The sequence below is a fragment of the Marmota flaviventris genome, chromosome 16, assembly GCF_047511675.1.
Source record: "Marmota flaviventris isolate mMarFla1 chromosome 16, mMarFla1.hap1, whole genome shotgun sequence".
Lineage (NCBI taxonomy): Eukaryota > Metazoa > Chordata > Mammalia > Rodentia > Sciuridae > Marmota > Marmota flaviventris.
The window spans coordinates 27110201-27133295 of NC_092513.1; the positions used below are offsets into that span (position 1 = coordinate 27110201).

Consider the following 23095-nt stretch of genomic DNA (forward strand, 5'->3'; position numbering starts at 1 on the left):
CATAGGGAGTTGCTCACCTCATGGTGGCTGAGAAGCAAAAAGTGCTGTGGTCCCCAGATCCCATTCAAGGGCACACCCCAGTGACCAGCTTCCTCCCAATGGCCCCATTTCTCAAAGGTTCCACCACCCCCAAATAGCACCAAGCTGGGGACCAAGCCTTCAGCACAGGGGCCTTTGGAGGACATTGCAGATCCAAACTATGGTAGAAATAGATAAGAGACACGAAGGAGGAGGAAGGGTGGGGGTGGAGAAGAAGGAGGACAAGGGGAAGGGAGGGGGGAGGGAGGGGGAAGAGGGAGGGAGGGGAAGAAGTGGGAGGGGGGAGAGGGATGACAAAGAGGATCTGGCAATTTGATGGGAGCCAGATCATTGATGCCACCTCATATCTCGGGCGAAGCCTTCCTTCGGATGTGACCTGGGTATGCGTAGAAATAAAGAGCCCGCACGAGTAAGGTGTAGTTAGCAATGCAGTTCATTTTTATTAGTTATAAATAAAGTACAAAAAATCCACCAAAAGTGAATCTAAGCATTTACACAATTCCTAATGTCTTCGCCTTTTCATTGATGCACTATTGCTTTAATATTCATAATAAATATTCTTCTAGCTTTCTGCTATAAAATAGTCTATGTAGCAAAATGTTGCACAGCACAACAGAACAGAACAGCAGGAGGATTACAAAAAAGGACAATCAACACTGAGGATAATCCTTTCACTTACCAGGGGCAACCAAATCACCCCCTGGTGTGGCCGGCTCCAGAGCTGAGAAATTAGCCACATTCATTGCCAGGGGTGGAAGCGGGGTGGGGGTGGTAGGGGAGGCTTGAGATTGGGGCACAGGCCAGCCAGGGCACAAGGCCCTATTCACTCGGTCCCCAAAGAGCAGCGTAAGGTATGCCCATCCGGGAGCCCTGCCAGGGCAGTGTCTGCCAGGCCCGACAGCATGGTGGTCGTACACCCACCAGCGTGATGGGGGATTCCACAGGCTGTGTCCAAGCAAAGCAAGGCTCCAGGGTGGAGGCCGAGGGCAAGCTGGGCAGCAGCAGGCAAGAAGCCCCAAGAAGGGTTCCCGTCCCCAGACCAGAGCAAAGATGGGTTTAGCGGCCATGCCCCATCTGGCCACTTGGGCAAGCCTAACCAGACAGGGTGGCAACTCTAGGTGTCCACTTCCTCCCCCAAGTCAGCACCATCCATCCCCATGGGGCCTCTTGTGGAGGGGAGTCCCCACCAGGCAAAGGCAGTGATGGCAAGAGCCAAGAGGGAAGGCAAGCTGGAAAGGAAGAGGAGGAGGAGAGAGAGAGGAAGGGCATGGGGCAGGTGCCAGCCCACTCAAAGGCTGCTCCCAGAGGCCTGGACCTCCTCTCCCCTTTTGGCTCAAAGACACCTGGGCTCAGCACTGTGCCAGCTGTTGATGCCATTGTTTCCCCAGGCCTCCCTCCTATCACTTCTCTCTGGGGCAGTGACACTGGAGTCCCACCCCTTATCCTCCCTAGCAGCCTCCTGCCCACACCCATGGTCCAGGGGCAGGCCCAGGGGAGATACTGAGAGGAGAGACCACAGTCCAAACTGTGTCCCAGGCAGTTATTGGTGGGTGATGTCCCAGTCACAAAGGCTCCTAGAGATGACAGGACAGGAGTGCCAACCCCCAACACCAGAGTCTGGGACTTCTACCTATCACATCCCTAAACCTAACAGGGCATGGACTTTAGCTTACTCTCCCAATGACCTGCCAAACTCGTGAAAGGCCATGTCCCATATCCAGGAATGTGTCCACCTAATTTACCTCCCTGTCGCCCTCCGGATGTTGCACTTAAAAGGACAGAAACCTTTGTGGACCTCTGTTCTGGGCAAATCTACGGGCTAAATCCTCCATCCGTTCCCTCTCTTCTCCTTTTCTTTCCTCTCCTTCCCTCCATCTTTCTCTTTTCCTTTTTTTCCTGAGAGGGCGAGATAGGTCCCCCATCCCCAGATCTGTGTCATATTCTGTCTGAATCAGAGGCATCCTAGAGATTCCCACTCCTTTCGCCTCCCTTCCCTAGCACAGAAAAACTGACTCGGGAGGTCAAGGACTGGCTCACAGTCAAGGGAAGACCACAATGGAGCTGATCCGAAAACCCAAGCCTCCTGGCCCCGCTATCCAGGCTCGTGTAATGAGTCAGACTTTCAATTTTCTTACACTCCTGCTGGCAATGTACCAAGGGCTCCAATTCTGGAACCTTAGAAAGGTGGAGCCCAAGTGGAGACAGTGACTTCTAGAGCCCAGAGACCTCCTTCAGGGGATGAAGCCTGGGTGGACTGAGGCTGTAAGAAGAGGGAAGGAAGAAAGAAAAGCAGGTTAATTGCAGGGGTGGAGGGGTCGGGGCGAGGGTGCCAAGGGTAGCAAGTGAAAGGATTACCCCAGTCTGCTGACGAGTGCAAATTATATTTATATATGTGCTAAATACAGTCACTATATTGGAGTTTTTCACTAAGTCACAGCATACAGAATCAAAGGTTTGCATTTCGTATGGAATGTATCCAAAGAGGCCAGCACCACAGTAGGACAGCTTGCAATCACACACCCTGATAGTTTGGACGAAATAAAGTTCGCGGAATTTTATTTAATTTTTTTTTTTTTGTATTCGTAGTTGTTTGTCATCGTACCAATGCATGCAAAGCATTCCACTCCCAAAAACAACGCCGAAATGAGGTAATAGGAGTAATAAAAAAAATTAGTATCCTTTCTAAATAAATAAATTATAATTAAAAATGCAAAACAACTATAAAAATAATTAAATAAGAACCCACGATATCTACAAGTTAGTCATAAATTATGATTGTTAAATATAAGGCATTTAAACTCACAAAACCCTGTAAACTAGCAACGTGCCATATTTTTTTTTTGTTTTTTTGTTTTTTTTCATTTTTGTTTTTCTATCAGCTGAAATCGCTCTAGCATTTGCTCTACGCGCGCAGGAGATGAAACACGAGGGGACCTGACAGACGTTGCTACAGCCCCACACGGGGAGTGTTGGTCCCGCCAGCGGGCGGGGGGCTTGGGGATTTCTTCAGGGGGAAAAAAAAATCTGGTGCTTTTTCTTCACCATTGAAAAAACTGTGCTTGTTCGTTAGGCGTAAAGAGTTAAGAATACTTGCTCGGAGGCTGAGAGCCTTTGCAGAAGAGAGCCTGAGTCCCGCCACAGGTGGTGGGCGAGGGCGACAGGGCCGGGGGTCCTGGCTGGGTGGAGGACACTGTGGCCCCTGCCCACCCTCTGCTGCGCCCAGTGGCTCGTGGCGTTGGGTTGATTGATTAGTGTCCTCGGTGGACCCGCTGCAGCCATGGCTGCGGTTTGGAGGCCCAACTTGAACCCTGGGGCTGCTCTTGCCCCAGAAGGCACTCATGCGTCTCAGTCAGGAAAGGGTCTGAGTCCCTTGAGTTGAGCAGGAGGACTATAGGTGTCTCCCTCCTGGAGGTGGTGGGTGTGAGATGCTGAGGCCTGAACCTGCCTCCTCTCCGCTCTTCCCAGGCTCCCGGGCCAGCTGGGGTTGGGGGGGCTCGAGGGAGCAGAAGCTGGCACCTGCTCTTCTCACCCAATTGGCTTCTCTGCTAAGGAAACAGGAGCCAGGAGGGCTCAGAGTGACTGTCCCCTCTCTCCTGTCCCTACCTGCAGGATACAAGGATCCCAGAGAGATGGGGAGGGGAGGGAGCTTCAGGATCTACTCCCTCCCCAGCCCAGTCCCTGTAGCCTGGGGCACTTGGAGAGCCTGCAGAGAATAGGAGGGAGGAGGGGACCAGGTCCCAGTCTCTTACTCAACGTGTGTACCCTCAGCCTCTGAAATGAATGTTCATGCCCGCAGAAGTCCTTTTCAATGGCCCGGTCAGCACACAGCTCTGACTTGAATGATGTGTTGATGTTGGGGGATCATAGAATGTGAGTGTTGGGAGAAATTCTAGCAAGCATCCACTCCAACTCTCCTGTGTCATAACTGGGGAAACAGGTGCAGAGAGACACAGGAGGAGGGTTCCAGCATCAACCAGTTTATCAGTGAGGAGCCAGGACTAGAACCTGGAATATGAGCTCTACTTCAACCCCAGTTCCCCCACAGATTCCCTTCCCCTGCTAGCCTTCCAGACCTGCCTCAGGGAAAGAAGAAAAGACTGACCCAGGAGAGGACTCGCCTACCCTACCCAGTCCACCCTGGTGATCTCCATTCCAGAGCCGCCTTCTGATGAATTCTTGGTTTTGACCCAGGCATTGGGGAGGAGGGGAGAAAATTCCCAACTCCCTGTGGCTATGAGTAAGCAGTATCTCCAGTGTCCTTCCCCACCAGTGGGATGTCCAGCCTTGTCCTGGAGACACTTCACACACTGCAATCACTGCCCCGGACGACCCAATGCCCATCACTGCTGACCCTGAATCTTGAACTCTTCACTGTTTCTTGCACTATTGGACGTGTCCTGTCTGGTCTTCGACTGTAAGCTCCTTCAGGCAGGGACGTTGTCTTCTTAGCTCTCATCTTTCCCAGCACCTGCACCGGTAGGCACTCAACAGAGATTGTATGGGACACCAGAAGATTGGTGCTGGGAGAGACCTTTGTCTGGATAAGATTCTGGAGTGACATCCCTAGGGAGCTGCTTCCCCAACTCTGTCCCGGGGTGTCCAGAGTAGCCTTTGCTCCAGATGGTGCAATGGTGTTAGAAGGTTCTACCTCAAGCTAAAATCAGTCTCCCTGTCATTGTCACCCACTGGTCCAGTTACCCCTGACAGCAGCAACATAGATTCAAATATCCTTAACTGCATGGAATTTCTTCATTTATGTGACGAGTGTCCTGTCCCTTAGTTTTTTTTTAATATGAGGGCATTGAGAGTGGGCTAGGGGTTGAGGTGAGGGAGGCTTTGAAAGCAGTGCAAATGAGGAGAATGGGGGAGGGGCGGGGAAGGAGGAGGAGGAGGGGCAGAGGAAAGTCACAGAATTCCAATGGATCTGGTGTTTTCCACATATGGATAGAGAGTTGGGTTTGGGTTGGAATTTGATGGATTTCCCCATCTCTAGTCTTCTATCCTCCTATCTCTCTGTTCCTTTGGGGGTGGGGTCAGAAAAATTGTGGGATGATACACAAAGACCACTGGGAGGTCACTTGGAGCTTCCAGATCTGTCTCTTCTGGCACCCCCGACCCCAAACCCTAAGAAGTTCCCAGGAGAGAACAGAGAATGCAGAAGATGGTGGACAGAGATATTAATCCTCAGGACATCTAGGTGAGGTAGAGGGAGTGGAAAGGGGATACACTGTTGTTTCTCCCCACTGGAAGGAGAAGGAAACTGAGGCACAGAGGAAGAAAGGGGCTTGCCCACGGTTATCTAAGATTCAGAGAAGGAGCCAGAGGTTAGGGACATAGGACCTCCCACACCCAGCCAAAGTGGTCTCAGAGCCAGGGCCATCTCTGAGGAAGTGATCAGGACTTGAAACATCCCAAAGAAAGCTCAAGTTCCTCCTCAGGTCCGTGGTGCTGGACCTCAGCTCTGGGTGCTATGCTAGCTGGGAGCGTTTTGGCCAAGGTCAAGTGTCCATTGCCTATGCTATTTGATCTGCATCATCTGGTTAATTTTTTGCATAGGGAGGCAGTGGCTACATTGCCTCTTTGTGACAGGACAAGAGCCTAATCTAAAGAAAGAAGCTGGAGTGAGCAGGGGCCCCCTGTCCTGGGGAACACTGAGGCCGCGGTAACTGGAGGTCAAGTCCACCCTGGTTCAGTGTGGAATGCAAGGAGGGCGGGGATGGCCAGGCTAAGAGGTGAGCCCTAGAACTGGAAGCCCTCCCTCAGGACAGACTTCCCCCCTTCCCCTGCTGGGCTCTACCTTCCTCACCTGGCCTGAACCCCTGGGAAACCCCTCGAAGACCCCCATCTGCTCTTTGTCCAGTCCTCTCCTGCCCGGATGCCCCTTCCACACTCCGTGCACTGTAAACATGAGAAAATCAAAAGCCAAGGAGAAAACAAAAACAACAGAACGAGAACCCCCCTCCCACCTCCCAACTGGGTGAAAAAAAAAAAATCATCCTTTTTCACCGTAAACAGGATTTGGCTTTTCTTTCTTTTTTTTTTTTTTTTCTTTTCACCTTTGATTCCTTTTTCCTTTCTCTCATAAAGACGGGAAGATTGGGGCTGTCATTGGTTGGTTCAGTCAGGCACCAAAACAAGAAACTCAATGAGAAACATTTGGTGCAAGTTGGGCAATAGCGACATGTCCACCACAAGATGACTAGAGCACCACACACGACATTTTTCTTAAGCTAACATGCTCCGGCTGCCATCCACAGAAATAGCTAGAGACCCCTACATGGTTTCTACGTGGTCGAGAGGTATATGTACAATCCTTCGAAGGACAGGATTGAGGGGCCGGTCTATCAGCTAGTACCCTCGGATCACATCTGGGTTCTCCACAGCGTGGGCCCCCCACTCCCGCCCTGCTCTGGGCACGGCCAGCTCCCTCCCTCCTGTGCAGCAAGGCGGATGGGGGCAGTGGCCACTCTGGATGGGTGGGTCCTCCCCCACCCCCTCCTCTCCCTCGGACTCGGATACCACCAACTCCTCTTTCCACGAAATGTGCTTGCAGGCTTCTCCTCTACGTCAAATGGCTCAGAAGGCAAAGTTTGGCTGCAAGGGCTATGGCCGTGGGGGGACCTGGTGAAGGAAATGGGGCGTCCACTGGCTAACTCCTCCCTCAGCTGTCAGCTCCCAGTTGTGTCTCAATGTCCACTCGGCAGATGGGGCATTTCTTGCTCATGGCGAGCCACTGGTCCACGCAGAGTTGGTGGAAGAGATGCATACAGGGTAGGCGTCTGGAAGAGAGGAGGAAAGCCAGGTGACCAGCGTGGGGGTGAGGGGAACGGCTGCAGCAGGAGGTGATGTGAGGGGAACGGCTGCAGCAGGAGGTGATGTGAGGGATGTTGAGGGGACCAGGAGACACACCCAGGACCACTAGGTAATTGCCAAAGAGGGAGCCTTGCAGGAGCCCTGCCCTAGAGTGGGGCTATGGCTAAGTTAGGAAGGGAGCCTCAGGCCCTCCTCCATGAAGCCCAAAGCAAAGCCACGATGTGGCCCCAGACCATCCCCAGGCCAAACGTGGCACCGTTCTACACTCTCCCTCCATGCATCCTCACCCTCCGTCAACACATCTAGAACATTCCATGCCCCATCCTCCCAGTGCAGTTCCGAAGCACACTACAGCACACCTGGCACACTCACACGCACCTGCAAAGAAGCACCCTCACCCCAGACACAGTGCAGTGGCCGCTCACCAATGCCTGTGAGAGGAGGGAGAGAGAATCAAAGGGGCCTCCTACCTCACGTCTTCTCCATCTTCCAGCATAGACAGACAAATTGTGCATTTCTCATCTGTGTCGGACTCCTCGCCCTCATCCTTCTTGCCCTTGCCATCCTGGGGTCTTCTCTATGACAAGCAAAGAGAGGAGCATCTGTTACCTGGGGCCGACTCACCTGATGGCCGTTGGCCTTTACCCACAGCCTCCTCCCCCTTGCAGCCTCCTCTTCCTGGGGGGTCAGTCTCTTTTTAAGTTTCCTTCCCTATCTCCTCCCACGTGCTGCAATAGAGAGAGAGGGTGCGAGCCACGTGAGGAAGAGGCCAAGTGGACTTTACTGTCCCAGGCACTATCAAGGAGCCCAGGTTGGGAAAGGGATCAGGTTCCTAGTGAATTGACCCTTTGCGAAGGTACAGCTCCTGCCTAGCAGCTTCCTGACTCTGTTCTGCTCTCACAGTTCACTTCTCACACCTTGTCCAGTGTGGACTCTTGCCTCCGGGCTTGCCCTCTACCTTCAGGTTTAGTGTGATTCATTCCTGCGCACATTCATTCATTCATTCACTCATCCAGTCATTCTTTACCAAGTCCCTTCAGGTCTGCTCTCATTACAGACGAGGATAAAATTCCCAACCCTAGGATTAACTCCTGTAATCAGTACCACATTGTTACCAGCTATTTTGTGTTATTGATTTCTCTTCCCATCCAGAATGTTCACTTAGAGAAGGCACTAGCTTTAAGACAAAGTTTGATATCATGCAGACACACTATGCATACTTATTGACTTTAATATTTCTATTTTCAATTATTCACTAATTATTTGAAAATAGTTTTTCACTCTTTAGAAAGTTCCAAGTTCTCAGATGGCGTGGACAATGGCTTACCCTTTTTTTATATACCAACCTACATTTAACCAAGTTCAAGGCATAGCATTGCTCTTAATCAATATTTGGGGGAAGAGGGAATCTAGTGAATGGAATCAGCCCACCTTCCATGTTTATATCTCTTTGCTCTAATGTGAAATAATCTGATAATAACCATAGGAAGAAAACCATAAGCACACTTAAAGGTCATTTTGTAAAAACAAAAATCTGGAGTCACAAGACAAAGACCATCCAGAGAATGACCTTGGGGCCAAGCCAAAATGTCAGGTCCTCCTACTCCAGTCCATGGTCCTAAGCTCTGGAGCTCCTCATTTTAATTTAGTCTGGGGAATCCTGTGCCCTTGCTGGGATACATGAGAAACTCTATTCCTTCTGCTTTCAGCCTCTCAGTCTTCTATACAGCCCCTGCAAACCAGGCTGGGCTTCTAAGGTAGGTTTCTCCTCGTCAGAATTATAGCCATTGTAGCATACATTTGTGTGGATCTTGAATATGAATAGAATCATGATGATCTGCTTATGGGTCCAGCTGTTTGCAGGACCCATGTCTTTTGGACATCTAGAAATTCCAAAAACCATGCCTTATTGTTGTTGTTGTTGTTATTGTTATTATTATTATTACTGCATGCTTATTTTCTGCTGTTCTCCATGGATTTTCATGATTCCCTTTTTATAGTTTAATAGATTATTAAATTAAGTATTAATTTTACCTTAAATATTACTCTGTTTTGCTGTGGTTAATCTTTACTTCCTTAGACTAGTCTTCCCTTTCAAATCTTATTTCCTATTCTTAATCTTTTTTTTTGTTGTTGTTGTTCTTCTGATTTTTGTTTCCTCTTTATTACCTACATAACTTTTCGCGGGGAGGGGGGAAAGAGTGAACCCAGGGTGTCTCACCACTGTTTTATTTTGAGACAGGATCTTGCTAAGTTCCTTAGGCTCTCCCTAAGTTGCTGAGGCTGGCCTCCAACTTGAGATCCTCTTGCTGCAGCCTCCTGAGTTGCTGGGATCGCAGGCATGTGTCACTGTGCCACACTCTCTACCTAACTTTCACCTTTAACTTTTTTCAGCATTTATTTATTTCAGTGTTTATTTAATTCTTTTCACCCTTACCCTCTCCTTTTATTAACATTTCCTTTTAATTCTGATGTTCTTAATTTTAATTTTACACATTGTTTTTATGTCTTTTCCTAGTTCCCATTCCTTCCATATTTTTCTATTGTGATTGTTTATGTTTTCTATATTTTTTGTTCTTACATTATTGCTATTTTAAAATATACTGTTTTATATTATTTTACTCTGAATCTGAGTTTTTAAAAGTGTTTTTTGTTTGTTTGTTTTGGCATTTTATTTGGATCCTAAACTTTGTTATTTCTCACTTTTACTTCTTCTTACTTTTTTAAATAACATTTTTATTCTTTTGATTCTCCTTAATTGTCCTGATTAATTTACTGTCTCCCATAATTTTACCTGCACCTTCTGTCTCACTGATTCAATCCCTTTCCTCTTTTCATTCTCTGTTATTCTTTCACTATTTCCTTGTGCCCTGTTAAAATGATAGCAGGTGAGGTATGTCACCCTGGCAAAAATGAACACCCTGTGCCAGGAACACACACTGCTCCGGGCTCCCCAAATGCCACATATTCTCCTCCACTTTCTCCAATAATTTAAAGTCCTCTCTCCAGAGAAGGACCAATTTCCCCACACAAATGAGACCCTTAGTCACTGAAATATTGTCACATCCCTTATTAATACACCTTCCAGTGTCTGACTCATAGTAGGCACTCAATAAATGTGGTTGAATTTGTTCATGAACAAACCCGATGCTACCGTGAGAAGATGCTTATGCCAACATCCAGCGTCTTCAGCACTGACACTTAAATTTCAGAGCGCCTAACGAAAGCAAGGGCTTCTGGATTTTGAACTGCACCCCCACTGGACAACCAGTCCAGGGGTGAGTGGACGCACTGACAAACCCCTCCCACCCCCTGACCATGTAGGCTGGCCTGCTGGCAGCCCCACCTTCTTGTACTTGTGGGGGAAGGTGAACCTCTCAATGGTGTTCTGCACAGCTCCCCGGGTCACGTTTCCCAACCTGTCCTCCAGCTGCAGCAGCTCCTGTAAAGAGGAAAGCATAGACAGGTGGACTCAGCACCTAGAAGCACATACAGACCCACGCGGGATGAGGAAGGGGCACCGGAAGACATTAATGGGAAGTGTTCACAGAGCTCGTGCTGAAGGCTGCAGTATCTCTCCTTGCTCTCTCCTGGGGCCTCCTCCACCCGTGACCTACCCACCAGCATGACAGGGAACGATGGATGGTAGTTGGCACCAGACGCAGCGACTAACCTCATAGCTCTCCCGCACGGCAGAAGTGTGTCTGCTGGGATTTAGCCCCTGGAGAGCGAGGAAGTGAAGCTGGGGGTAAGGATAGTTGCGGATTTCATGGACGACCTGTAGAGGGACAAAATGGCTTAGACAGAGCAAAGGATTCCAGCTTCTCCATGAGCCCATCCCAATCCTGATGGCCAGCACAATCCTGAGATGCTGTGAGCTGGTGGCAGGGCTGTCCCTCCTGCTTTTGTGTGTCTCTCACCTCATCAAGTTGGAAATCTCGGCCCAGACCAGCTCAATCAATAAAATGACAACTCACCCTGACTGGCCACCCATTTCATGGCTCGCAATGCTCCAAGTCCTTCACAAGACACACCAATGTAATGATCTCCCTTGATCTAAAGTGTGGGTGCAATTGCAACCCCCACTTTACTGATGGGTTAAGTGAGGCACAGATAGATTAAGGAATTGGCTCAAATTATGCACCAAGTGTCAAAGCCAGGACTCAAACTCAGGTATTTGTGTGGCATAGTTTAATCCCCCACCACCCACTCTGAGAACAGCAGGTGGGTTAAAGGCTCAGGCCAGGCCCAGGAGCAGGGTGAGGCACAAAGAAGTCAGTCATCAGGGAAATGCATTGTTTTTTATGTTAAAATGAACACAAAAAAGTCTATGCTGAGCAAAATAACAATATTTTAAATAAAAACAGACTCTGGTCCTGTCATTGCTCAGCCTGACTTACTCTCCCTTTCTTAACCCAGGCTAGCAGTCAGTTTCCACCCAGGGAACTCTAGGCCTCATTTTGCCAATCTGTCAAATAGGGATATATCCACTGTGTGATTGACAGAATAGAAGATGAGTTATATAAATGCTCAGGAAAGTGCCTGGTATGTAGGAAGTGCTCCATAAGTGTTCCCTTCTTTTATTCTTCTTTTATTCTCAAGAATAAAGAGTTGCCACGGACTTTAGAGACTGTTCATCTTGGTTCAGCTAGGTGGTTCAGTGACAGAGGCAAGGGTGGGAAGAAACAACGTGGAGCTGTCTGGAAACGGGGTTCCATCAGTCTTGCTGCCTCGGTGGGGTGTCATTCCCTGCAATCTGCAACCCCAAACCCAACCTGATCCTCTGCAGCGTTTAGTACTCTGCAGTCACAAGAAGGCTGGCCCTGAGGAGGAAGGCAGAGCTGGACCAGCAAGCCAGGCTGAGGGCTTCCTCCGGGATCTGTCTTGAGCCTCAGGCCAGCCCTGGGAGACAGGGCAGGGCAGGCACCCACATTCCCATTTCACAGACAGGTAAAACCAAACCCAGGGAGAAAGGGCCACAAGAAATTAAATGAGGTCCTATGAGGGTCAGAATCCGCCCTTGCTTGCGGCCCCAGGTGTTCCTCTGCAGACCACCAGGGCACTAGGAAGCAGGGACACGGGGGAGCTACGGGCCTCAGCCCAGCAGCGGCACCCAGGGGGCAGCCAGAGAGTTCATTTCCACAGGACCTTGCACTCACCATCTGCGTGGAGGAGGAGTTCCTGGGAAAGTGGTGCATTCGCGGAGTGGCTAGGTAATGCTGATAGTGCTGCGGGAGGGGCCGCACCTGGAACTGAGCAGGACTCAAGCCAGCGTCCACACTGAGATCCCTGTGGGGACACAGCCTCCGTCAGCATGGGGTGGGTGAGGCACCATCAGGTTCCATGAGGGTCATGGAACACAGTAGCACTCGGTCAGGGTGGCTCAGAGCTCCCCATCACCCAGCTCTCCTCCCCTCTTTGGAAGGAGAAACTAGGTCCAGGGGATCTGCCAGTTCTGAGGGGGCTGGAGCAGCCCAGGCCCTGTAAACCTTGAAATGAGGGCCCAATCCTCCTACCCCTAACTAAACTCTTCCCTGAGAGAAATATTGAAAGAAAAATCCAAATGCAGAGAGTGTCAGGAATACACAGCAAAGAAAGGACAAGGTCCAGGGGAGGAGAGGACAGCGGCCAGCCGTATTTTTACCACTTTGAGAAAACAAGGAAAGAGAGGAATCTCTATAGCTGGCTCTGCAGTCAGAAAAGCTATCCTAGCCCATTGCCTTCTGCTCCCTAAAAGTATAGGAAACTCATTTCACTTAAACATGGTTAATTACTTACACTCAAGAGGAACTAATGTCTAATTTGAATTATGTTTTATTTATTATAGACTTGTTTTATTTCAAGTCTATAGAGAAAATATGTAAAATGAGACAAAAACACTTTTGTCATAACTGAAGGCAAGAAAGCTATCAAAAGGCACCAGGGTCATGGCAAAAGGATTCATGAATCACCCAGAAGAAGCTCCCATGGGCATATCAATAACTATAGCTGAGCCAGTAGCACATGCCTGTAAGCTGAGACTGACGCAGGAGGATTGCAGGTTCAAAGCCAGCCTTAGCAAAAGCGAGGCGCTAAGCAACTCAGTGAGACCCTGTCTCTAAATAAAATACAAAACAGGGCAGGGGATGTGACTCAGTGGTCGAGTGCCCTGAGTTCACTCCCTGATACCCCAAAAGAAAAACAATAACAACAGCAACAAAAATTTATAATTGTAAAAGTTATGGAAGACCCCAAAACAGATTTGAATCCATAAGACTAAATGATGCTGAAGAAAACTGATTCTCTTTGAAGGATGCTAAGGAACCAACTCGTCACTTAGGAAACTAGTAAATAAAAGGAAGAACCAAACATTTATCTTGTTTTCCCCTTAATAAGTGTACTTCAGGGTAATCGAATAGTTGAGGAGGGAAAATTTCCCTTAATAATAGTTTCCCAGCAAATAAATGAATAAGGAATGATTGAATTATTTGCCACCATTTTCCACCCCTGAAGAAACAAAAGATCCAGGCAAAGATCTTCAATTACTGCTAACATCACAGAAGAAGAGACAACCAGACATTAGGTGCCTTCTGGTAGAAAGACACACTACCTTCCCGCAAAGTATCGCTAAGAAATAAGAGTCAAACATGTATCTGCTGAAGCCTTGACTTAGGTTCCCATGTATAGGGGCTACAGGAAACTGGGGGACATCTTAAGTGATACCTCTAGAGAGTACCAGCAAAATCTAGAGAAGGGGAAACTCTCCAGGAAGAAGAGCCTGTTTTCTCCAATGAAAGCATTAAATATCTGTCTATCTATCTATCTAGACAGACAGACAGACAGTCAGACAGATAGAGAAAGACAGTCATTAAAGAAATTTCTGTTTCCAGCCATATGTGAGGGTAGCAGGAATCAGATGCACCCTCCTATTGTAAACCACTAGAAAACCAGACAGGATATATGCAATCTGTTTTCAGACACTTACAACAAACAGCGCAGAGCAGTGATCCCTGGAAGAAGGAAAACAAGGTGAGCCCTGCCACCTCCCTACCTTTTCACATGAAGGTGCCTCTAGACCTTGAACAGGGAAGGGAACCCTAAGCAGAGCATGGTGGTCTCCATGAGTTGAGGATCAGAGATCCTATTTCAGGGAGGCTGAGCTCCCTGAAAGTTGTGGTAGAGTGATTTGGAGAGGAGGAGCTCCAGAAAGCTACAGAGAGTCTTTACTTGAGTCCTTGTTGAATACTAAGATAATGTACATGTGGCACAGACCCCCATCATGTTGAACAAAGAGCGCACATGAAATAGGAAGAAATAGGGAATACTTTTTTCCCAGGAGTTAGACAGGGTTGGGAAGCATTCAAGTCCTAACACATCAGCACAGAGTCCTATGAATCACTCAGGGCATCCAATGGAGACCCAGATGGCCTTTGAAGCTTGTGGATAAGCTTTTTTAGGGAAAGTCTTGAGAACTCTCTAATCTAGGCATATTCTAGAGCTCCTGTAATAAGACTTACCAAGCCTCCAAATGATCAAAATGAACTTCAAGTATTGCTCACCAGAACAAAGTCCAACACTCTCCAAATGAATAAAACAAATCCAGTAACTCAACAATATATAATTCATCATGTCCATCATTCAATAGAAAATTATTGGACAGGCTGAAAATGAGTAACATGTCTCATAATCAGATGAAAAAATGAAGCCACAGAAACACCCCAAGACACAGAAATGACAAAGATGGTGACGTAGCAAACAAAGATGCTCAAATAGCTATTCTAATCATATTTAAATTGTAAATGAAGACATATACACAGGGAAGAGAAAAATGAAATATGGAGGGAAATGACCTAAACAGAACGTCCAAAGACAAAAAAATGCAACATTTGAAATAGAAAATTCCCTGGGTTGCATTAACAGCAGGTTAGATACCGTAGAACAAAAGATTAGTGACTTAGAGACAGTGATAAAAATATTATCAAACAAAGCACACAGGCAAAAAAAAAAAAGACTGAAACATTAACACTCTCAGTGACAATACTCAGTGGTTGGTAAAATTCAAAGGGGGAAGATGGAAGGTAAAGGATTTTTAAAAATGTATTTTAGAGGAAAAACTGACTGAAAAATTCCAAATCTGATGAATTCATAGATTCAAAGAGTTCAATAGACTTTGAGCAGAATAACACAAAGAAAATCACCTTAAGGCACATAATAATCAAATTCCTAGAAAACATTAGTGAAGATAAAAAATTTAAACCAGAGCCAGACCAAGTGGTGAGCCACTTGGGAGGCTTGAGCCTAGGAGTTCAAGACCATCTTGGGCAACAGAGTAAGGCCCTATCTCAAATATATAAATAAATAAACCAACCCAAAGAAAAAAGACCTATTAGACACAGAAGAAAGTGGATAAGAATTATCATAAATTTTTCATTATCATAAACTAGAAACAAAGAAAGCCAGAAGACAATGAAATAACATCTTTAATCTCCTGAATGAAAACAAACAAACAAATCTAGAAAACCCAGCAAAAATATCCTTCAAAATGAAGGTGAAATAAGACATTTTCAGACAAACAGAATTTGAGAGAACGCACTACCAGTAGACCTGCACTAGAAATATTCAAGAAGGATCTATGGACAGAAGAAAAACAATACCAGATAGAAACTTAAATCTATACAAAGGAATAAAGAATATCAGAGATGACAATTGTGTGGGGGATTTTTCTCCATTTAAAAACTTTTCTTTGAAGTTTGGTTGTTAAGAGCAAAAATTGGCAATTTTTTTTTTGTAAAGGATTAGAGACAGTATTTTAGGGTTCAAGGATTATACTTTCTCTGCCACAATTACTCCAAATGTGTATTGTAGTTCAAAAGCAGCCTCAAACTGCATGTAAACAAATAGGTATAATTGTGTTCCAACAAAACTTTATTTACAAAACAAGGTGTGGGCCAGACTGGACCTTCGAGTCATAGTTTGCTGAACTCCTGGTTAAAGCAAAAATCCTAGCAATGTATTATAGGGGTTATAACATATATATGGATAAAAATCTACAAAAGGAATAACACGGATGGGAAAGGGATAATGAAAGTATACTGTTGTAAGAGTTTTATATTAGATACAAAACAGTATAATTCTATTTTAGATAAAGTAAAAAACTAAATATGCATATTGTAAGCCAAGTATGTTCACAAAATATAATAACAAAATAAAATGGTAAGACTATGAGGCCAATATTTAACACTAAAAATACTCAACCAATGAAAAAGAAGGCATGGAGTAGGAAATAATAATTTTAAAATGGGCAAATAGAAAACAAAGAGTAAGATGGTGTATTTAATCCCAACCACATAGGTAAACATTCCCCTTAACAAACAGAGATGGTCAACTGGAAAACAGTAGCCAACTATATGCTGTCTATAAAGATTTGTCAAAAAAATAAATCATCCTAGATATTAGGAAATTCCTGTTCCTTAAAGAAAAATTCATAGCTTTATATGTTTATATTAGAAAAGAAGAAAGATCCAAATCATTACTTCAGATGCCACCTTAAGAAGCTACAAATAAGAAGAAAAGAACAATAGAACCATTAGAAAAATCCTTCCTGGACAAGGGCTTGGTCAGCTGGACACAGTTTCCCCAGCCCTTAAGCAGTTTAGATGGGAACTCGTCCTAGAAGGTATCAGCTCCTAAAGAAGCAGCGTTCCTCATTTTCTGCTGTTGCCACAGCCAAAAAAGAAACAGTTAACTGAGGTTCTTGACTTTTGTTTATTTGGTTGGTTGATTGGTTGTTTTTTGGTTGGGGGTGTCCTAGGAATATCCCGTGCACCTAAAGTCACAGAGTTAACCCAGAACCATGTTGTAGAGACTTTTGTGTGTATGTGGACTTTGTCTCCATGCATTTGTTTTTCATCTGTGTCTAAACAAACAGCTCAATCTTTTTTTTCTCTATCAATTTTCTTGAAACATGGCATGCCCTGGTTGCTATGCAGACCCTCAGGTTCTCTTCGGGAAACTGGCCTTCAAAATGTCAGCACCATCTGTGGGTGACTTCAGGCTACAAGAGCTCTGGAGACTTGGCTAAGTCAGGGCTGCCTATGGGCAAGGGAGGCTCTCATGCTCCTCCCACCCTCTGCTCACAGGTCCCCTGTCCCTGGAGACCTCTGCCTAGATAGGGCTAGAACCATGAGGAGCAGGCTTTCGTCTATGAGTTGCAAGGTCAGAGTTGGGATTGAGAAGCCAGGACTGAGAGAAGGAGAGTGACTAGGATGGGGACACTGGGGATACGGGGCTGTGGTTCAAGGTCAGGGTCAGGTTATTGGACAAGGCAAAGAGATGGGGAATTTTTGAGATTCATCTCCAAAGAGCCGCTGCTCCCACCAGAGCTCAGGCCAAGACGCCCAGCTGAAGAAGCTGCTTCAGGAAAGCAAAGACATTCCAAATAAGGGCAAAATCTGGGGCAGCCTTAAACCTGGGGCTAGACAAGGCCTGCTGCAGAATTCCCAAATGACCTAGGGCAGAATTCAATGTTTTTTGATACTTCTGTAAAGAAAAGGGGGAAGAGGCTGCTGCAGACATACTACCCCGTCCCCCAGAGGCTCCTTGCAGAGGGTGAGAGTAGCCCCTCCTACAATGCATTTCCTGTAATCCAATTACCAGGCTCCCATCTCCTGGCAGAAGAGATCTCTCTGGGAAAGAGGGTTGGGATGCAGTTAGCATGATCACAATTACAAAACATCCCTGAGCATCGCTAGGCCAGCCCTTGCTGGAGCAGAGCTCATTATAAGGGAGGAGAAACTGCCCCTGTTGCACTGGAAACAGCTTTCTACCTGGGAAGTGAGGGCTGGATAGGCAGAGGGGGCTCAGGGATAGACCCAGGTAGAACTCTGAGACATGGACCAGCTTTGTTTCTTTGGACAGCAGGGGCCAAGAAGGCAGAATGGTTGAAATGAGAAGGAAGAGAAAATTTGGCTCAAGAAAGTAAGCCAGGGGACAAGCTAACACCTGCACTGTTCCTCCTGACATTTGACCAGGACAATCCCTTCCTATCACCTGTCCAATCTCACATGCTTCATTGGACCCTGTGTGTGTATTCAAATTACTGAGCCGTATGCAACGGAGCTCCATGTGTGCTGAATGGAATCAAATTGAATTGACTTCACTGCTGAGGGACGGAATTTAATTCAAACTGCAATTAAATCTTCCTAATTTGAATCTGCTAATTAGAAAAAGGCTGGGTTAAGGTTGGCAGCAATGTAATCTATCTTTTAAGGGATTGTTCAATTTAGCAGAGAGTGTACCTGAGAACAAGCAGAGAACTGGGGACGACGGAACGTGCTGAACCAACTCTTCACTGCACTCAGAAGTGCCCTTGGCATTCAACCAATCAGAACTGCCCTTTTGAATCATTCCTAGGTGTCATGGAAGGGACTCCCAAAGCCACCCTTAACTAAGCCAGTTGCCTGACCAGATGGCTAGAAAATGACACAATGGCACATCCATTTTAAAAATAGTCCATTCTTTCCATTAAGGGATTATTTTTATTTTTACTTTTTTTAAAATACATTTTTCACCCATCAGTTGCAAGAAAAACAAAGAATTCCTGAATACCCTCAACCCAGATTCCTCAAATGTTACCATCTTACTACTTTACTGTATTTTTATTTCTCTCTCTCTCTCTCTCTCTCTCTCTCTCTCTCTCTCTCTCTCTCTCTCTATATATATATATATATATATGTGTGTGTGTGTGTGTGTGTGTGTTATATATATACATATATAATATATGTCCATATACATACAGAATTACGTATATATACACATATATAACACATTAATATACATACACACCCACACACCTCTGTGGAGAGACAATTTTTTAAACTGAATTCTTTAGAAATACATTGCAGACATGATGCTCTTTACCTCAAAATCCTCAGCAAACTGCACATCTTTTAAAAGTATTTGAGCGTTCTAATCAGTTAAGATGAGCCCTCTTTTGAGCTAGAAACAGAGAGCTGGGTGGGGCCCAGGATCCAAAACCAAACAACCTTACATCCCAGGACAACAAAGACCTCTGTGCCAAGTGCAGGAAATGATGGGAAGACTTCACAGGCGCCCTCTGCCTTGAAACTCAACAAAACCAAAACTCTCAGCTTTCTCCCCACCTTTACCTCCAAGGTAGCCAGCTATCTCCATCCCTCAACACCACCCCCTCCAGGAAGCCTTCCCCGACTCCCTCACCTTCTTGGAATTGTTTTCCTGTCTTTCTCCCAGGGATCACTAGTTCATAGCTCCACTGAACTTGGGAAATGTTTTGCATCCCTGTCTCCCCGTCCCCTGCAGGACCATGAACACTGGGCCCCAGGTTGGACACATGGTGGTGCCCAGTTACATCTGAGCTAATTGCTGGAACAAGGCCCAGGTGAAGCCATCTGGCCATGAGATTGGCTGGGAACAGGTGCAAAGGCTGGGGACTAAGGACAAGGCTTCCTACATCATTCAAAGTGAAGGAAAACAAAAAATCCCTGGATCTGGCAAGACCCACCTTCTTCCCTCCCCCAGGACCCCAGAGACTCACCAGTCAGTGCCCTCAGCCAAATACCTGGGCTGAGGCGTCTGCAGTTGGTGGCCGAAGTCAAAGCTGGGGTGGAGGCGGTGGGGATGGACGGACACACGCTCCTGACTCCGCCTACACGGGAAAAGAAAGGGGTCCCAAGGTGTCAAGGGCTGCCTCAGTGACCTGCCAACCTGAGGATGCCCCACTCCTCCAACCACTACAGGGCAGTGGGCTCCACCTTCTCCTCAACCTCTAAGGAAGCTTCCCAGAGGCTCAGGACTTGGTGACTCTGACATTCCAGCTGTCTCCAGGCTGCCCACTAAATTGACATCTCTCTCTAGGTGTGTCTGCAGTAGACCACCTGACCCCCCTCAAACTGTCACCTCCTCAGCCTTTTCTGTTGCTCCTGCTCTGTCCCTAATGGACCATCTTCAAACATACAGAACCCTCTCCTGTTAGCCCTCTCCTCCTCTCCTCTGTTCCCACCATGTTCTTCTTCTCTTCTTCCTTCTCCATACTCTTCCAGTGTTCACGGCCCAGGTCAAAGTCTGCCTCCACCAGCAAGGCTTTCCAGAACACCCCAGATCATGGTGACCTCTCCTTCCTGACACCTTCAACACTCACCTGTTGTCCCAGGCACCCCAAACCCTCCAGCCATGGAAGCTTAGGGCTTTAGCGATCATGCAGTCCTGTGGCTCTCAAAGTGCCCCAGTACCCTTGGGGGTCCCCGAACCCCTTCCAGTGGTTCGAGAGCTCAAAACAATGTTCCTAACAAGACTATGATGTTATTTGCCTTTTCATCCTTATTTTCTCACAGGTGAACACTGGGGTTTCCCAGAAACTTTGTGTATGTGTTTCTGCAAGATTTAGTGCAGAAATAAACGCAAAGACACAACTGTTTTCTATTAAGCTGAATATTAAAGAGATTTTCAAATACATTTTTAAAAAACTCATTCCTCACTAAATTTATATATAGTCATTTTTAATAAAAATACTTTTTTGGTTTAACATAAGTTTGTTGTTTTTACATGAGTTCCTAAATAATTTTTAACTAATATGGGAAGCATCAACATTCTAACCTACATAAACACAAGTTCTTTAAAGTCATTAATTTTTAAGAATGTAAAAAGAGTTTGGAGAACCAAAAATTTGAGAACCATTATGGTAATCCAATTCTTTTTCTTAGCAATTTGAGGGTCAGAGAGGTGAGGTGACTTGCCCAGGTCCCCACAGCTACTTCAGACCCGTTTGATTGGTGTTGACTAAATTTCCTCTCCAGCTGTTTCATGGTATACAACTGGACTTTGACTAGACCATCGCCTTTGAAGGCAGAGCTGGAACCAACATCCTTTGGTATTCTTTATAGTTCTTGGGTGTTAGAATCAGTTGATCAGGAGACTTAGGGGACCTCCCACATGAGTCAAAGGTCCACTGTGAGCATCATGGACTGCTGGTTACCCAACCCCCGACCCTGCACCTGGATGATGTGACAGGGACACATACTAGGGTCACAGTAGTGCCCACTGCCTGAAATGAATGTCACCAACTGAGGCAAAAGCTACCTCCTGCACAGTCTCCTGGTGACTACAGGCCCAGTTTGGCGGGAAGAAGCCAGTGTCCTTGCCTTTGGCCTCGTCCTCCACCCCACCCTTTTCACTGGCCCCGCCCCCTCTCCAGGTAGCCCACCTGGGGTGCGAGACGAGCCTGCGGTGCTGGGCTTCCAGGAGCTGCTGCTGCAGGAGGTATTGCTGGTGCAGGGCCTGAGGTAGGAAGGAGGGACCTGTGACGTCCTGGAACTGCAGGGTGGGCAGCGGGGTCAGCGACTGGTGGAGGGCGCCGCTGTGCTGGTGGGCCGGGGCCATGTGGGCGCTGAGGCCCGGCTGCGACTGCACGGGGTGGGCCAGCGGGAAGTCTGGGGCGAGCTGCTGCGGCTGCGGAGGGCCGAGATGGAAGTGGCGGCAGGAGGTAGCGTGAGGATGCTGAGACCTTTGAAAGGGGGCACCTGGGGAGGCAAAGACAGAGAAGTCAGAGGGTCAGAGAGGTGAGGTGACTTGCCCAACTCTAGGGAGTGGACGGACACACGCTCCTGACTCCGCCTACACAGGAAAAGAAAGGGGTCCCAAGGATCAACACCGGGACTCTCCGGTTGGGGCCAGCCTGGAGCTGGTGGAACTCAAGACCCTTAGAACACAGCGATCCCATCACCTTTATACACAAATGGTCATCTTTAATGCCACCAAGTAAAGGCTCTGCATGTTGTGCTGGAGGGGGGAAGAATGTGTATTTATATAAATAGGTGAACATCCTACATATAAATAACACACTTGTTAAAGGGTTTTTAAGATTCCCTAGCTGCGGTTTGGCTTTCTGGAATTAGACTTTTCCCGTGCAATCTCATTGGCTGAAGCTTTTTAAAATAGATGTCACATAGAAAAAAAAAAATGTAGGGCAGCCTAGCCAAGCTCTGAACTTCACCAAAGCCTTGGCTAGCTAAGACCCAACCAAGAGGAAGTCCTAATTTCCACAGAGGAAGCAACCAGAAGCTGCTTTGCATGCAGTTTTAAAGAGGGAGGGGAACTCACAGAAAATAATTGCTTTATTTAAATAATTATCAATTTATTACAGCAATGTAATTTCCTTAAAGACAAACATACCCAGGTATAAGCTGGGCTCAAGTGACATTTAATTTATTAGACTCTGGTACTTTTCTAAAGAAAATTGCATTTGATGACAGGAAAGCCTTACAAATGCTCCATGAGCAGAAGTCTAGATCTGGGTACTGGAGGAGACCTTTAAATGAGGTAAAGATGTAGACCTGGTACTGAAGGAAGGTCAGCAGATTCAGTACATCCCTGCTCTTTCCCAAACCCCGCCAAGATAAGAGCCAAGAAATAAAGAAGAAGATAAACATACAAGGACAGAGATGCCAGGAGGGGTGGCATCAAGCAAGCAAGAGATGTCAACAGATTTTTAAAAGATGGAAATCAGATGGAGGAATTAGCAGAACTGAGAAATCAGAAACCAAGCACCTACCAAAGAGGCAATCAACAAGAAGGGGACAAGGCTTGCCACATGAAGCTGGAGGGGTCAGGAATTGGAGGCAGTGACTACTTTGCAAGTCACGAAAGAGGATCAAGCTAAGAAGAGGAAGACTAATGACAAGTCTGTCAAAAGGGGCAGTTACACAAGGGGCTCATACCCTTTCCCATGCAGGGCAGTGACTTCCCCTCCCAGAAAGTTCCCAGTACAGCACGGTGCAAAACAGGATTAAGTGAAAATCTATCCATGGAACTTTGAGACTCTCTACCTTCTTCTGCCCCTTGGTTCCAAAAACCCTGTCATGAGGTGTGTGGACCCACACATCCTGGACTGGACACTGGAGAATGCTTCTCTAAAGAAAACCAGTGGTCCCAGAATGCTCGACAGATAGTTCCAGTTGGAGGCACCTCAATAAAATGGCTGGATTTAAGCTGGGATTGTGGCTCCGAGGTGGAACACTCACTTAGCATGCATGAGGCACTGGGTTCGATCCTCAGCACCACATAAAGTAAAATAAAGATATTGTGTCCACCTATAACTAAAAAAATAAGTATATATTTTAAAAAAAAAAAAATGACTGGGTTCCCAACTGGCCACTCTTTAATGAAGCCCATTAGTCAAAAAGTCCTTTGTCACACATAGGGCTTCTGGAGAGCTTTTAGGAAGCTCTTT

The 23095-nt window shown here is 46.7% G+C and overlaps 1 protein-coding gene across 2 annotated transcripts in view; it reads right to left on the bottom strand.

The window, feature by feature from the left end:
• Nucleotides 1-529: 529 nt before the first annotated feature.
• The window catches only part of Ark2c (arkadia (RNF111) C-terminal like ring finger ubiquitin ligase 2C), a 105568-nt gene continuing 83002 nt past the window's right edge, over nucleotides 530-23095 (bottom strand). The window contains exons 1-8 of one of the 2 annotated variants that reach the window (XM_027935640.2): nucleotides 22418-22497; nucleotides 21071-21386; nucleotides 19406-19516; nucleotides 12012-12141; nucleotides 10526-10630; nucleotides 10199-10294; nucleotides 7323-7429; nucleotides 530-6818 (exon numbers count right to left, since the gene is read on the bottom strand). In XM_027935640.2, the coding sequence (XP_027791441.2) occupies nucleotides 6701-6818; nucleotides 7323-7429; nucleotides 10199-10294; nucleotides 10526-10630; nucleotides 12012-12141; nucleotides 19406-19516; nucleotides 21071-21246 (843 nt within the window). In that variant the 5' untranslated portion in view covers nucleotides 21247-21386; nucleotides 22418-22497 and the 3' untranslated portion in view covers nucleotides 530-6700. Of the gene's footprint in view, nucleotides 6819-7322; nucleotides 7430-10198; nucleotides 10295-10525; nucleotides 10631-12011; nucleotides 12142-19405; nucleotides 19517-21070; nucleotides 21387-22417; nucleotides 22498-23095 lie in introns of those variants that run through there. The other variant, XM_071602791.1, reaches the window with a different exon arrangement.